General features: G+C 37.0%; 1 gene segment (V, D, J or C); it reads right to left on the bottom strand.

Annotated features, from left to right (window-relative positions):
• Positions 1-628: 628 nt before the first annotated feature.
• Positions 629-15,914, bottom strand: LOC128832146 (T cell receptor gamma constant 1-like). The segment is given in 4 exon segments: positions 629-1,306; positions 2,514-2,597; positions 3,236-3,544; positions 15,839-15,914. Coding segments are annotated over 4 exon segments (606 nt in total).
• Positions 15,915-16,934: the final 1,020 nt, after the last annotated feature.

Here is a 16,934-nt window from a genome sequence, read left to right as displayed (position 1 = left end):
GGGCTATAGGAAACAGTATGCAGAGGAGGGGACAGGTGGGACAACAGAGAAGGAAATGGACTGGAGGTAACAGGTGGTGGATAGGACTAAAGGGAGCGGCAGAGGAGGCATATCAGTGTGTATAGGCATGGGAGGAGGATATAGGATGTGTGGGAGGATAGGCGCAGAAGGGGATGGGGCAGAAGATGGAGGATGGGGGGAGGATAGGAGCTGAAGGGGAGGGGTGGATATGAGAGAGGGGGACAGAGACAGGGTTGGGGCTGAAGAGAGGATGCATGGTCTAGTGCTTAGTGCTAGCCTGGGACCTGGGAGACCCACATTCAATTCTATCTTCTGCCACAGGCTTTCCATGTGGCTTTGGGGAAAGCACTCAGTCTCTACACACTTCTGTAATATGGGGATAATAGTACTTCCTTATCTCACAGCTGTGTTGTGTGGATAAATGCATTAGAGATTGTGAGGTGTTTAGATACTACTGTGGTAAAAACTATATAAATATGTTACATGGTTGGGTGAATGGGATTGAAGTAATGAGACTCTGACCACTAGAGAACCCTCCCTTGCAATTCCCTAGAATTGATTTCCCATAAATAAATACTCATCAGAATTCTGCAATGCTGAATTTTATTTAAAATCCATTAATCTTCCAATTAAAAAATTAGCCATATTTCAGAAGCCTGTTTTTGTTTTATAAAGCAAATAAATGTAATTAGTAGAAATGAAATGACAAATCATTTTAAATTACAGATGAGTACTCCACCCCTGCAAATATTTATGGGACGAGTTTTCCCATTGACTTCACTGAATGCAGTTGGCCTATCCACATCCAAAAATTTCTTTGTGTGTACAAGTGTATTTGCAGGATAAGAGCCGAAGAGACTGATTCTGCACTACTTTATGATGCAAAATTTCTATTGAAATCAAGAAGTGTAGCCTCAGCCCTTGAAGTTCCACAGTTACAAAATTAAAATAATATAATAGGAAATATGGTCACATATAAAACTGTTCGCTCTCAAGCAGAAGAAGCCATCTGTGCTATTTAGAGAAATAGCCAACAAAATCAAATTAATATTTAGAGCAAGGTGTTTCATATGAACAGGCTTATGGCAAAGCAAAGTAAATTTGAGACAGAAATGCTGACATTGGAAGGTGTACGGAGAAGTTTAAGGTTTCTTTCCCCGGTGCTTGATTGGACTTTTCATTCTGTACATGAAGAAGAGTACGATGACGTAGTACATGGTACTTTTCAGGAGAAGGACAATGTATATTAAATACGCCGTCCTGTGCATGAAACTGTCTGTAATATCTACACAAAATATAACAACAATAACAAGAAGTGGTTAATGTTGCATATACTATAGCTGCAAAGAAAAATAAATATAAAACCATGTATGATAGCGCAAGGTATACATGGTATTTGATTGCAGTAATTATACCACCTAATCAGACTATGCATGAATCAATATCTGATTGTGTCCTCTAAACAGGTCTCTTTCTGCTCATACCTTCCCATCCAGTCGAGCTGAGAGAAACAAAGAGGCACTCTCAGTACTGGTATTGCTGGTGTCTGCTAAGGAGTAAGCAGAATGCTAGTGCTTCTTATAATAGGCTGTTGCCATGATTTTAGGCCAAAATTTTCAGACATGGGTGCCTAAGTTTGTTCTGAATCGGTATACAAGCAGCTGATCAATGAAGTGGTCTGATTTTCAGAAGTACTGAAATTACACTGAAATCAGTTGGGTCTTCAAGCTTTCAGCATCTTTAAGCTCCATTTGAAAATTCTGGCTTTTGAATATTTTTTATAATTTAACATGTTAAATGTTAGATTAAGGAACAGTGGCACGAGCAGATTAAAGAACAATGACCCATGTGGCATGTTAGCAAAGCACAACAAATACCACCAAAACATGTATTTCAGCAGGACTTCTACAATATTTAACCTAAACCGCCCAAGGGAACTAGGTTTTTGATCCTTTTGGTAACCCACAGCAGATGTTAACTTACAGAGACAGGTGCCAACTTTCTTCTTTCCGCGTGGGTTCTCCACCCCACTCCACTCCTTCCCCTAAGGTCCCACCCTCGCTCTGCCTCTTCTCCTCCCCACTCTTCCACCTTAGCTTTGGCCCTGCACCTGCCCCACCTCTTCCCACCATGCTCTGCCTCCTGCCCCAAGCGTGCCCTGCCCTCGCTCCTCCTCTTCCGCCCCCTGCTCTGGCCCCTCCCCCCAATGCCTCCCACCTGTCGCCGAGCAGCTGATTGGCTGGGCTGACAAAACAGCTGACCGGCAGGTGGCTAGTGGGTATTCAGCACCCACTACTTTTTTTTCTATGGGTGCTCAAGCCCCAGAGCACCCACAGAGTCGGGGCCTGTGCTTGCAGCAGTGTTCCACATTTACATAATTATGTTTGGACCTTTTAGAAAGAGAGAATATTTTCACTTTTGCTTTAACAATATCAAATAGTGCTTAATTCTTAACTGTATTGAATAAAAAATGAGAATTGAGACACAATTACCTGTGGAAAGCGTGGTGCCATTCTCAGCATGCTTGATACAAACTCCCGTGGTTTGAGGCGCTACAGTGGTGTCTGAAATGGTGCCTGATAAAAGCATAACATGTAAAAAAGGGCTTTAATTGTCAAATGGGATTCTTGTTGAAAATTAAGGCAAACTTTTCTTGATAGACGTTCAAAGAGAAAGATGGTAGATTGCATTTGAAAGAGATAAATTTGTATCTGCTGTTATTAATGTATTGTATCTCAGACAAGAACCAAACAGAAATTACTTCTCTGAATCTCTTTTCTCCTGCATTATCTTTTTGATTTTGGTTTGTGTAATTCTTCTGGTCTGTTTTAATAAGCTAGATGCTGTGTGTGTTATTACGTTTGTTGCAGTATATAGCACTTGTTCAAAACCAAACACTCTACCCCAGGTCTCTGGCGGGTGTAAATCTACAGAGCTCCATTGACTTCAGTGGAGTTACGCTGATTTACACTAGCTGAGGATCTCAGCCAACATTTTCTTTCATTATAGAAAGATTTTCAACGGGGGGAGAGGAGCCAAAACTGAGCTTTTGATGGAGAAACAAGCTTCAGTGATAGCCCACTTATGGAGAGATGGAAAGTAATATTGGCCTGGAGAGCGCAAACCCTTTTAGGAACAGTAATACATTTTATTGTAAAGAAACAGTGAACTCTCTAAATATATATAGGACTAGTTTTAATAATATAGTATATACCTGGAGATTCGGTGCGGACAAAATCCTCTTTGCTTTCATGTTGATAGTGGCAGCCATAATTCTTGTTGCTATTTTTATCTACAGTCAGCCAGCTGCTTATTGAGTATGATTGTTGATTGTCACCAGGGGGCCAAATTTCCTCGTGCACTGCATTGTTCTCTGCATTCTTCTTGTCCTCATCTTTCCAAGTCACCTTAATAACATTTGGGTAAAAATCCTGAATGAGGCACATGTATGATACCTTCCCATCTTGTTTAGTAGAAGGAGGCAGGACCTGGACCTTTTTGGAATCAAGTTTTGCTTGAATATCTGGATTCATTTTGGAGAGAGAAATGAATTTGTTAGGAATTAAGTAAATTCAGAATTACATTATACGTATCATGCTTTACTTTTGAAACAATAAAGAAAGAATTCACAGATTTGAAAGTGGAAGAGAGAGGCAATTTAATTTCTTGCATCCAATTCCTCCAAACTGCACACAAGTACTCAATCTTAACTCTGAGTTCAGCATGAGAACGATACCTCATTGCCAAACATATTTTAACTATTTAAGTCTATAATATATTGTTACTGCCTATTAAAATTCTGAAGATGGGAGTAAATTGTCCACTTATAAGTTAAAGTTTTAAGGATTTGGAATTGCAGAAGTTAACATGCTTGAATTGAATGCAGGTTTTTGTGGAACAGAAGAATCTATGAGAGTGCCCACTAACTTAGCTTCCAAACTCAAAATATATTAAACACTTTTTGAATGAATGCTGAGTACAGCTTTGTGTTCTGGTTCATTTCAAAACATTTGTGACTTTGAAAATCTCCCCTTTATTTACCCAAAATGTGTGTATAAAAGACACCGTGATAATGAGAGGAAGGGTACATCTACACTGCAATGAAAGACCCACGGCACGACCATGACTGGCCCAAGTCTCCAGATTCTGACTTGCAGGGCTGGGGTGGCGCGGCTAAAAATTGCAGTGTAGATGTTTATGCTTGAGCTGGAGCACAAGTTCTGAAACCCAGTGACGGAGGTGATCTAAAAGCCCAGGCTCCAGTCAGAGCCTGAATGTCTACACTGCAGTTTTTAGCACCAAAGCCCGAGACCAGGAGCCCAAGCTAATTGACCCAGGCTCTGAGACTTGGTGCTATGGGATTTTTATTAAAGTGTAAATGTACCTGAAGGAAAGTATTAAAGATTCCACAAACCTTTTAATAAGGCCTCTCTTTAAAAATCTCTAGAATATTCTATCAGGATATTAATTTGCCCTTAACTAACTGTGCATACTATTTAAGAACCTGGGTTAGCACCTTTAAAAAGAGAATTGGAAAAGTAATCTTTAAGCCTTTTCCACACTAAGAAACTGAACCATTTTGAATTTTTTTTTATCAATTATTCACCTTAAAATGATATAAGAACATGCCAGATATGTTTATTGCAGACCCAGCTGATACAACTTTGGGGGAACTGTTGCTGAACGCCATTTTGGGAAATTACAGTAAATACATTAACATGTATCCCTCAGTGACAAATATCCCTTAAGAAATTAGCAAGGATGATGCATCCTAAAATGACTTTGTTCAGGTATTTGGCAAATGTAATGCAGTGTTATGCATAATGCTCAACACTTCTGAAAATGAAGTCACTTAAATGCACCAATAAGTATTTAGGAGCTTAACTTTAGTCAACCACTTCTGAAAATCTTGATTATGAAGCATTACTAATAATGGAGCCCTCAACAGAACTCAGCTATCAAATCTTTGCTGAGGAATAGAGGGAATTTTGCTGCTTGTGTCCAAAGCCTGGAGTGGATTAGCAAAGTGCCAATTAGTGAACTTCTGCCACAGTATTAATTTTGTCACTCGGAATAGAGCTGATCAAAAATAATTGCAAAATTTTTTTTTGTCACTTCATTAGATTTTAAAAAATTGCTGCCTGCCAGCAATTGGATAAAGCACAACCAAAAATATTTTTATCAAAATTCTGAACTAGAAAGGATAAAAATCTTATTTGATCCCTGAGTTTGTGTAAGTGCATGAAATAATAAATACTGAACTAGACCAAAGAAGACTTCCCTACTAAAATAATTATCCATTTGCTCATTTCATATGGCTGACAGTAAACGATACCTTTTTTAAACGGTATATTGAATTTACTAGTTATCACAAGAAGTGAGCAGGTTCAAAACACATTTAGTACCGTTAATATCCGTCTCCTGTTTGTTACTGTGGGATACTACCAAGAGAATAAGGTTCCCAACCCAGCTAACTGCCAAAGAAGTATTCTCTACAGAATGAGGCAACATTCTCATGTTATAAATGTGCATCACAAAGAAGAAACGGAAGGTTGTTGATATTTCGGTAGTATCGAAGGTCCCCAAATGGGCACCATGTATTCTGTGCATTCTCTATTTGTTCCAACACTTAATTTAAGGTGAAAAATTAGAAGCCATTTAACAAAATAGTTGGCCTATGCTCCACAAAATATTTTGATTGGAATTTTTAAAGGCAGTAAGAAGGGATTTAGGTGCCCAAATCCCTTTGAAATTCAGGCTCCTTTGATAATGTCAGCCATTGTCTTTAGTCAACTGAGACACAAATAGATTAATACATAATAAGACCCTGCTCCCACAAAGTCTTACTTTTATGCATTGTGAATAGTCCCACTGATGTCAAAGCTTGTGAAGGTTCCTTTCTAAAATGATTTCAGCTTATTTTTGTGCTGTGTGGCTATTCTAGAGTTTTCTGAAACTACTTGGAACTGATCCAAACTATAACCCTGTAACTAGTGTTATGTCAAAAAGTATTTAAAATATCTTAAATTTAAAAGCAAATGAACATAGCTGAGATGTAAGACTACCTAACCAAGAAAAAATCCTTCATTAAAGAACTTTCTCTCATTTTGGATATTGTCACCAATTAAGGGAATTGATTTTTCTCTTCTTTTCAATTTAGATCCTCATGCTCCGGCACTAATTAGTTCAACATTTGGAGCTCAATCTTACATTCCGTATGCACCAAAAACACCCAGGAATACAGGATTGGGCTTGAATAATATGTTTACCAAATGATTTACTTACTCAAGTCTTGTATGTATTCAAAAAACCTTTACATAGATTTCTGCCCAGTGATGTTGTGCTTAGCAAAAACGAATGATTATTTCTGGCATTTCTCCTTAGATGTTTTTAGAAATTGGAGTGACATTTACATGTTGACATTTCTGCAAATACATGTAGTTTTTTGTATTTGCACATGGTTAGATGGGTGTCTATCCCATATAAAATCTGAATTTTGTACATATATAAGCAGCTTTTGTGTTTGCATAAGTGGATGTGAAGATGCATTAACAAAATCAGTTTTAAATTTCTGGCCTCACTTTAGGTCTGTTCTAAAATCCCTTGAGGCCAATGAGATTTTTCTCCTTTGGCTTCAATGGTCTTTGCATAAGACATTTTAAGAAGATCAGACCCTTAATTTCCAAGTCAATTGTAGTTTCCAGTGTGGAGCTACTTGTTGTTTTGGTCCAACTAAACCTTTCAAAACACCTCGCTTGTCTAATTTATTTAAGTTGAACTTTTAACAAGGAAGGCGTGTTGAAAAATAATATATGTGATATATTTTTATTAATTTATGTATCACTTCTCTTTTTTAAGATGGCAATTGACTCTGGGCCCTTTGGTCTCACTCCTTGCTCAAAAGAAATTCCTATTAGTTTCAATGGGAAGTTTTCTATAGTGAGGATTGCAGAGTTAAGTTGTAAGTGACTCAACTATTTTTGTGTGTGTTTGCAATCTGCATGCCACTTACAGGTAAACTCTCATATGTAAATAATGCTGATGTACTATTTGAGAACAAAGTCCATTATACCATCAGAATATATTTTAAAAATAAGCTAATGTTTTGCTTGTAATTTTAATTTTGCATTATGTGCCTGGTCCAGCAAAGTGCCGAATGTCCCTGTGAATTTCTGAATGCTTCTCATTTCCCACTGAAACCAACGGAAGCACCTGGTGTTATTTACACCCGCAAGGGAAAAGGATTGTTACAACATTTCTCTGTTGCTAGCCAGTGAATGATGATTTCATTAACATTAGTGTTGTTAATAAATTATTACACTCATAATAAAATTTTAGCCAGTGCACATTCTTGCATTGAGATAAATTATTGAGCTTATTTTGATAGATTTTGCCATTTTGCCATTATGAAACATTTAAAGTAGTTTTTCTAAAAACTTACCAGTTACGACAAGTTTTGTGCCAGTTCCAAAGATTTTCACAGCTCCCACAGTGTTGCAACTTACTACAAAATCTGCCCAAGACATGTCTATTCAGAGGAATCAGATCTGAACAAATATTTCTAAATAGGCACAACTGAGAGCCAGTTAGTTCAAGCAAAGAAATGGTGGAATTTTAAATGTATTTTTCAGGGTGAGCTTACATTGGTCTTTTCAAATACTGTATATTAATATTAATTTGGTAGCTTTTAAATTCTGTTTAACAGAAAATCATTCATCTCTGTGACAGAGAGGATCTGGTTGACATTTGAGACCTAATGTTGGACTTGTATTTTCTCTTGCCTAGTGGATTGATGGAAAAGGGTATTTCAGTTAAAATTCTGCTGGATGCTCAGTGTTTTTGTCCCTGTACTGTCAGAGTGGTCATGTTGGTGCATTTTAAAAATACCCATAAAAATAAAGAAATGATTGGAAAAAGTACTCATTTTACTGTACACTGTGACCTTTCCCCTTTTCTCAAGATGTTTCATGACATCTTTCCACCCACCAAACACTGTTTTGAATGGTTTCCTAAATGGTTTCACATGTAAAGCTATCTAATACAATTTTGCTTTCATGTGCAGTATAATTAAAAGGAATCATAAAAGGCCAGTAGGCTTTGGGATTGGTTATATTCCTATTGAAGTCTCAATGACAAAGGAGAGAGATAATTTGAGACGCATATTTTAGCTACCTAAATCTAACTGGCCCTATGGACCATTACAAAACAAGGGCCAAATCTTAGTTCGACTTTCTATAGCACGTGTTGCGTAGTCTCGCTGATATAGACAGGCTACAAAATATGTGGGGCCAAATTCTCAACACAGCAGAGATAGAGTTGTACTGATGTAACGAGAGGAGAATTTGATTCAGATAGAGTATCTTCGTTCATATTGCTTGTGTTTGTTGTTGAGAACAATCACTCATTTAATTGTCTTATGACAACAGTATTTAAATATATCAGGGAAGAAACCCGCTCCACCGTGCAGTGTGACTAAATTAGTCAAGAACTGACAGGGACTCTGATCCTGAGGTACTGAGGAGCCTCAACTCCCATCAGAGTCAACGGCGGATCAGAACCTTTCAGCACTGGGCTCACAATGCAGGTTACAGGCTCAACCTATACTTATTAAAAATATGGGGATTTTTGATGCTGGATCAGGCCCTTTTATTCCTGCACCCCTCCACTCTTATGTGATGGTATTTATGTTTTAGTATGAATTTGAATTGATGTTGTGCAATAGAAAATTACAATACTTATCTAAAATGCTCGTGTCAGTAATGACATATACAATATTCACAAACATTGGCTCTCTTGGTTCCAGTGCACATCCTTTCTCCCAGACCTTTCACCTGCCCCTACACCCTTTACAAGAGAGAAAATAAAGTAGGATGAAATCCGGACTCCATTCCAGTCAATGTCAAAACTCCCATTGACATCAACAGGGCTGGGATTTCACCCGTAACGTCTTACATCTCATGACTAATACATACTTGTGATACGAGAGGCTAAATCCTGGTCACCGCACAATCTGCATGCCACTTATAGGTAAACTATCATACATAAATAATGCTGATGTACTATTTGAGGACAAAGTCCATTATGCCGTCAGAATTTATTTAAAAAATAAGTAAATGGTATGTTTGTAATTTTAATTTTGCATTATGTGCTTGGTCCAGCAAAGTGCTGAATGTGCCTGTGAAGTTCTGAATGCTTCTCATTTCCCATTGAAACCAACGGACATTGAGGGTGCTCAGTATTATTTACTGAGTGTATTATTTATACCCAAAAGAGCAAAGGATTGTTATGACATTTCTCTGTTGCTGACCAGTGACTTATGATTTCATTGACATTAGTGTTGTTAATAAATTATTACACTCATAATAAAATTTTAGCCAGTGCACATTCTTGCATTGAGATCAATTATTGAGCTTATTTTGATAGATTTTGCCATTATGAAACATTTAAAGTAGTTTGTCTAAAAACTTACTGGTTACGACAAGTTTTGTGCCAGTTCTGCCATGATATTTCTATTCAGAGGGATCAGATCCGAACAAATATTTCTAAATAGGCACAACTGAGAGCCAGTTAATTCAAGCAAAGAAATGGTGGAAATTTCAGTGTATTTTTCAGGGTGAGCTTACATTGGTCTTTTCAAATACTGTATATTAATATTAATTTGGTAGCTTTTAAATTCTGTTTAACAGAAAATCATTCATCTCAGTAACAGAGAGGATCTGGTTGACATTTGAGACCTAATGTTGGACTTGTATTTTCTCTTGCCTAGTGGATTGATGGAAAAGGGTATTTCAGTTAAAATTCTGCCATAAAAATAAAGACATAATTGGAAAAAAATACTTATTTTACAGTACACTGTGACCTATCCCCTTTTCTCAAGATGTTTCATCACATCTTTGCACCCACTAATTTCTTACATCTCCGGAATAGTACATACTTCTGATACAAGATGCTAAATTCTTATCACCGCACTAACCTGAGTAAAGGGGGTTTCTCTAGGAGAGCTACATGATGGACAGGAAGATGAAATCTTTTCCCCAACCTAGCTAGAGCATCATAGCCAGGAGCTTTAGTAAAGTCCATGCAGTTGCCCACCCACTGAGCAGGTGTTTTGGCCAGTTGATCTCACTAGTCACAGACCCAATGGCCATTCCATGCCCTCACCACTCCCCTACCCCCGATCCCCACTGTTCTTTGGTGCACAGGGGTACCCTAGAATTGCCCCCCCGCACTGGATGGAACTATGGATGTTCTCCTGGTCTGGGCTAATGACCGCTACACAATAGATCAACCCAGCTTTGACTCAGGATGAGTAAAAAAACCTCTATCAATAATTGTCAATATGATCACTCATCCGTTTTACTCTGAATTCTGTACATTAGCCTCACATTTAGATAGTAAAGGCATTCATTCCGTTACTGTAGATTGCATATCACATTTCCATTGTCAGTTATCCTTTTTGAATAAATTGTGCTCTGCAGTCTCTAATTTTATATTATCACAAGTAACTTTTTCTCTATGCTACTATAGAACTTACTTGAAACAATGAGCTTTGTGCCAGAGCCGAAGACTTTGATATAATTGTTCTCACTGTGTTCATGTGCTTTGCAAAAACTCATGGGCCAGGTCTTCAGCTGCTGGAAATTGAGGATCTGGCCCATATAGCTTCCATATGGCCCAATTATTTGATGTGCAATTGTGAACAGAAGTTGACAGAATCACTTTAATATGCTAGATATGTGACTAAAATGGCTTTCCCTTACAAAATGGCAAATGCTTAATTCTGTATTCCGCTGACACCCCAAATTCCAATAGATTGCATTGGATGTTTGGAGTGGTTTAGGAGCAGACATGCAAAATGGGTCAAAAACGTCAAATGCGTTCTACATACCAAAGGCTTAGAATTTTCTCGTGCTTGGATCCCTCAGCATCACTTGAAATTTCTATTTTTCTCTTAGAGTGAATTTAGGGTTTGTGAATGGTGCCAAATTGACAGCACTGGAAACTACCTATATTGAAAAGACTTCAGAATTCTACAACAGTGGTCCAGTGCTTAATAATGCTATTGTAAAATGTGATGAATGATGTTGGACTATTGCTGGAGAATCTCTTTTATTTAATGCTGGCTTTCTCACCTGGTCTTAACAATGTATTTGAAATCTATTTGCAAAGATCACCTTTAAAGGATGAGATGGTAAATTATGCTTAATATCCCCTAAATTCTTGGTATTTCTGGTAAAAGTGCCAGCAATAGTGCCTATCATGATGAAAATTTTTAAGGCGGACACCTGTCCTCTGAAGATTCTTTGGTCAGAAGTGCACATCACTTTCTGCCATAAATTTGTATTTGGTCTTTTAGGACCAATGGGGTTTGGATCAGATACTTATATATTTTTTTCTATAAAGAGTTTGTTATATTCAATCGGTAATGTCAACAATCAATACCTAGAACTGTTTCAAAAGGCAGCAAACCAATTTAAACCAACCCTAAACTACTTGAGAATCTTATCATCAAAATAAATATCAGTTATAGTGAGTCAAATTCACTCCTAGGCACAAACCGCCACATTTTTTTTTATTTTACTTAGAATTGTGCCAGGGTCTGAATTTCTCCATGATCTTAGTGTTATTTTTCTCTTAGGAGGAACTTACTTAGCCAATATTTGATATTTCTCTTTGAGAAGATATTTTGTTACTAAAATATTTTATTGTGTCCTACAGGTTTAATACACTAATAAATCAAGTGAGCAATCTTAGGTTTTCATGCTGTGTTAAATAATCTACACATATCACAGACATAGTTCTCTATTCCTTACACAGTCAAAATAGCTGGTAAAGCTATGGGAGTTTTGCCTGTCAAAGAGTGCAGGATCTTATACAGGTAAGAGGATTTAGGAAAACTGTCCATTGTAAACTATAATGCTAACTAAATTGTATCTACATTCTTAATACCATAGAATATTCACTAAAAGCAACATGCTGATCCTGATCTGATATTTTTAGAATTAATATGATCGTGTATTTATTTTAATTGGCAGCATTACAACAATTTACCTTTAGAAGAGAGCTATAGGGGTAGTAAGGTAAACTTGATTGTGAATTGAGCTTAAAAATAGACTGACTGTTCTAGCTGATTTATATAAATGTGCAGAGCGTGATTCTGTGAGAGTAACAACCTGATTTTCCTTTGTCCTGTGTTTGTGCAGTCAGTTATACCAATGCAAACTGGGTGTAACATGCTACTTAATCAGAATGGTAACATTTCCCATTGACTTTCCATAAGTGTAAATGGCTTCACAAGAGCAGGGCAAAGAAGACTCAGGCCCCAAGTATATATTGTTAAACTGGGTTTAACATGCTACTTAATCAGAATGATAGCATTTCCCATTGACATTTCATTAGCGTAAGTGACTTCCGAGAGAAAGGCAAAGAAGACTCAGACCCCAAGTGTATATTGTTAAACACTATTAAGAATAATTGCAAGTGTCAGTTTGCCTGCAATGCCAAGGTACTTCACACAAGATGACAATCTCTAGGCCAAATTCTTTCACTTGAACTGGTGTAACTACAAGAATTCAGCTATGAAGATACTGACTACTACAGAGATTGCTTCTTTTGTTTTAATTGAGAAGTATGATGTTGTTACTTCTTTCACAGTTGTTTTATTTTATGCATGTTTATGAATTTTAGTTAAAGAATTTGAATAAAATCAAAGCTAAGATAAATTTTTGCAACTGGACCAAGGACCAGCATGCTTCTGGCGGCACATCCTCTGAAAAATGACACTTAACAGCTGAAATATTAGAACTATTCATTACCTTGAAAAAATCTACTTTAAATCTATCGGTAAATATTGCAGGTTTGCTCTGGGATTGAAAAGTTGAAGTATTTGGGATCAGATCCTACGAGGTCTAATAACCCCGACCTGCACTGAAGTCTACAGGAATTGATGGTGTTCAGCACCTCACATTAAGTGCTCAGTAATTCACAAGATCGAGCTTACAATTGTTAACCTAACCTGTGATAAAAAGATTTGCAACTATCACAATAAGTGTCTTTATATTTTCATTACTGTAATTACCACATAACTTACCTGTTACAATGAGCTTGGTACCAGAGCCAAATACTTTGAAGCTATAGCCCCTAGAAGTATCACAGTGAGCAAATCCTTTACAAAATACTGTACAGATTTAGTATCTTTATATTGACGAACTAGTAGCTGTTGCTTTAAAAAAAAATCTGATTTGCTATTTAAATTGTTTTCTGGCCTTCCAATAAAATAGTAAATAAGGAGAGTGCATGTAAAATAATGTGAAAACTGTGGAGGTGATTTTCAAAGGGGTAAAAGACACTTAGACATCTAAAAAAAGAACAGGAGTACTTGTGGCACCTTAGAGACTCACAAGTACTCGTGTTCTTTTTGGGGATACAGACTAACACGGCTGCTACACTGAAATTAGACATCTAACTATCATTCCTGGGCACCTACGTGCCACTGAAAATCTGCCCCTAAAATAAATCTGATAAAACATGGTTAAGATGGGGCATGTCAAATAATTTGTGGAAAGGAGAAATTACTTTTTAAATTAGGGTCCACATGCTCTGGTTATAAAATTAAGCCTGCCTGCTGCCATTATTCCACAATGGTGCTCCTAATGATAACGATAGATTGAGGGTAGAATATAGCTCTTAAATTGGGTATATTCATGAGAATTATTTTGGCTAACTTCTATCATTTGGTGTAATCAGAAATATTCCCCAATAGAAAACATTTGCTTTACAGAAATATTTTGTTTGTCTCACGGACTAGGCACCCAACAAGGACGATTTAGCAGGATCTGGAAGGAAGAATAAGCTTAATTAAAGACCCAGAGTTCTCTCAATTCCACTAAATCCAAACATGGCTAAACCATTTTAACAATTGGAAATCATCTTTAAAAATAAAATTGAGAATCATTTTATTGGATCAATTATCATATTTTATTAAAAGGATTACTCTATCACATATACCTTATGTTTATGTAAAAAAGAAGCACACCTTTTTATTCCCTATTACTATATGGAATCAACAAGATTTACTGCATTTAAGGCCTTCTTTTGGCCTTAATTAAGCATATACTTAAATACATTGATGAATACGAATGGAAACATGCTTAAGTGCCTTCCTGAACTGGAGCCTTTTTTGGGAAAGAAAACACAATTGCATTAAGATATTACTACTAGAAATGTACCTTTTAATGCTACCTAATGGCCAGATCCTCCAAGTGCTGAGTATCCTTAACTCCTATTTAAATGTATGAGCATTAAAGAAGCTCAACAACTCTGGGGTGCTAAATATGCGGTATTGTATAAAAATCATAAGTTCTACATTTCACATTTACTGCTAACAATAAGTGTTTCCACTTCTGAATATTTTTGCACAATCATCTCACAGTGTGACAATACTAAACAAGCTCTCCAAACAATTTACATAATTCTCATTGATTACACAAGTGTAACTGGTTCATTCTGAAATAGAGAGACTACTATGGGTGAAATCCTGACCCTAGTGAAGTCAATTGGAGTTTTACCTTTAACTTCAGGGGAATCAGGATTTTACCCAGTATATTTATGAATAACTTGATTTTGGATAACAAGCATAGTAAATACAGAAAGTAAATATATGCTTCGAAAACATCTTGAGAAACTTACTTGAAACCACCAGTTTGGTGCCCGAGCCAAAGTACTTTATTCCATACTCACATCATTGAAATCCTCTACAAAAACTAATGAATTATCGAGTTATGAATTTCATAAGAATAAAATTCTGAAGTTCATATTTTTCATGCAAAGGTCACAATCTAAAGTAGGCTTGCTGTCAGCCACTTAATTGTGTGAGTATTCAACTGAGTTTATGCACTTTGTGAATTCCTGTGCCTTTTTGCTACCAAAAATGTGTTTTGCTCCTTGACATACATCACTGCATGGCAAATTGAGTGGGGTGAATTCCTGGTCACCACCCGATTCCATTAATTTCATTGGATGAGCAGGATTTAGTCCTGTGATCTCCAATGTGCTTAGATAGGAAGGATGATCTTGTGGTTAAAGAACCAGAGTGGTACTCAGGAGATTTGCCTTTTTTTCTGGCTCTCCCTCTCTGCCCTTGGGCAAATCACAGTCTCTGTGCTTCACTTCACATTTTAACATACTCTTAAAATATAATTTAGAAAATGACATTTGTTAGACAATGTATTATAAATACTGTTATGTACTCAACATTACCTAGCAGTTATATTATTGATTGTCCTGTTTCTGTAGCTTTAATCCAATAAAGAATTTTATACAGTACACAAAAGGGAAAAGATGCACTTACTGAGAACCTGAAGACTGTTACACCTCAGGCAATTTTCCTTCGTTAATCATCATACACTGATATAGTCCTAACCATAACAAACTTTTTAATAATCTCACACCTGCTAAATTGAAACCTGTGCTGTGAATATTACACTTGCTGGCATTTGGACCCTTTCAATGGAGTTGCACGAGAGATGAACTTGGGCCAATATTTTAAATGTAAAGCTCTCCATTTCCTTCCTTCCTGATTCTTAACAGCTATTCAGTAAATATTCCAGACTTTTACTCTTGTATTCACTTTACTCATTTGGATCATATATTGCCCTCCGTGGACCCCTTGGTGTCCTTGGGAGTTCCATACACAGGTCAACAGCAATACACGGATTATGTGCAAATTCCTTTTTTAATATTCATTTATTCGGTACAGTTTTTTTGTCCCTTGATTCTATTTACCAAAAGAAAAACAATCAAGAATAAAAATACTTACCAGAAACAATTAATTTGGTTCCTGTGCCAAAGTACTTGATCCAGCTTGAAGTATCACATTGACTTTTCATTTTACAATAAGCTGTGGTACTTTACTTATGCTGCTGTGTCCTTGCTCAAATAACCAGGCACTCTAACCAGTAGCTGGGAAAATACTTCTAATGAAGTTTTCCTCGTTTCTTGACTGTTTGGAGAATGTAATGAATTCACATTTTTGTCCCCCCATAAAGCTGATACACAAATTCTCATCCCAGTGACTCCATTTGCATGTCCTTGCAGCTTTTCTGTTAACGAGTCCTCACTCCTTAAAATGGAAACTAGATGATGTCTTCTATTTGATTTTAATGTTGTAAATAGACTGTTGGATCAGACGGTTCTCAAACATTTTCATATTAAAAGAGAGATTATCTCATGGACTACAACCCCTCTCACATTCCCAATAGTATTGACTACCTCCTCCTCCTCCCATCCGCAATCACATCACATCTCTGTAGCAATTGCTTACATTGAAAAATGATACCTGGAAAGTATTTCATTCTTAGCTGTATTACTGAAATTGAATAGATGTTAATGAGGAGAAACCAGCATTATGTGATCAGCCAGCTCTCCAGAGACTAGCACAAACAGCTCCATAGACTGCAGCTGGGAGCCTGTACCCTAGATACTTATTCTGCTGTATGTTGGGATTGTTGTAGTTTGTGTGTTACCAATTTACTGGTATCTTTTCACATGGCTGCGGGGGAGGAGAAAAATATTTTCCTCTACATACACAGACATTTTAAAACAAACAGAGATAACATCTGAGAAAGCCCACCTCGTTACAGACAAAAGGTGTGGATGAGAATCTAGCAATTGTAAGGGAAGTAACCAGAGTATTTGATCACTCTCAGAGACACAGACACTGCAAATCCCACCTCACTCACCTGCAGAATAATTCTGGGAAATAACTGACAGGGGGTAAGAAACATTGAAAAGGAACATACAGAGAGAGATTCCTCCCAGATGTACAGGTGGTTGTGTCAAAGTGCTTATCTACCCAAGAGTTTATTAGGAATATCTTCCAGCATTGCAATAGTGCTGGTGAATCTTCACTGGTG

Source organism: Malaclemys terrapin, chromosome 2 (assembly GCF_027887155.1).
Source record: "Malaclemys terrapin pileata isolate rMalTer1 chromosome 2, rMalTer1.hap1, whole genome shotgun sequence".
NCBI lineage: Eukaryota > Metazoa > Chordata > Testudines > Emydidae > Malaclemys > Malaclemys terrapin.
Note: the sequence above shows the minus strand (reverse complement) of the source record. Positions and strands in the feature narration are given on the sequence as shown.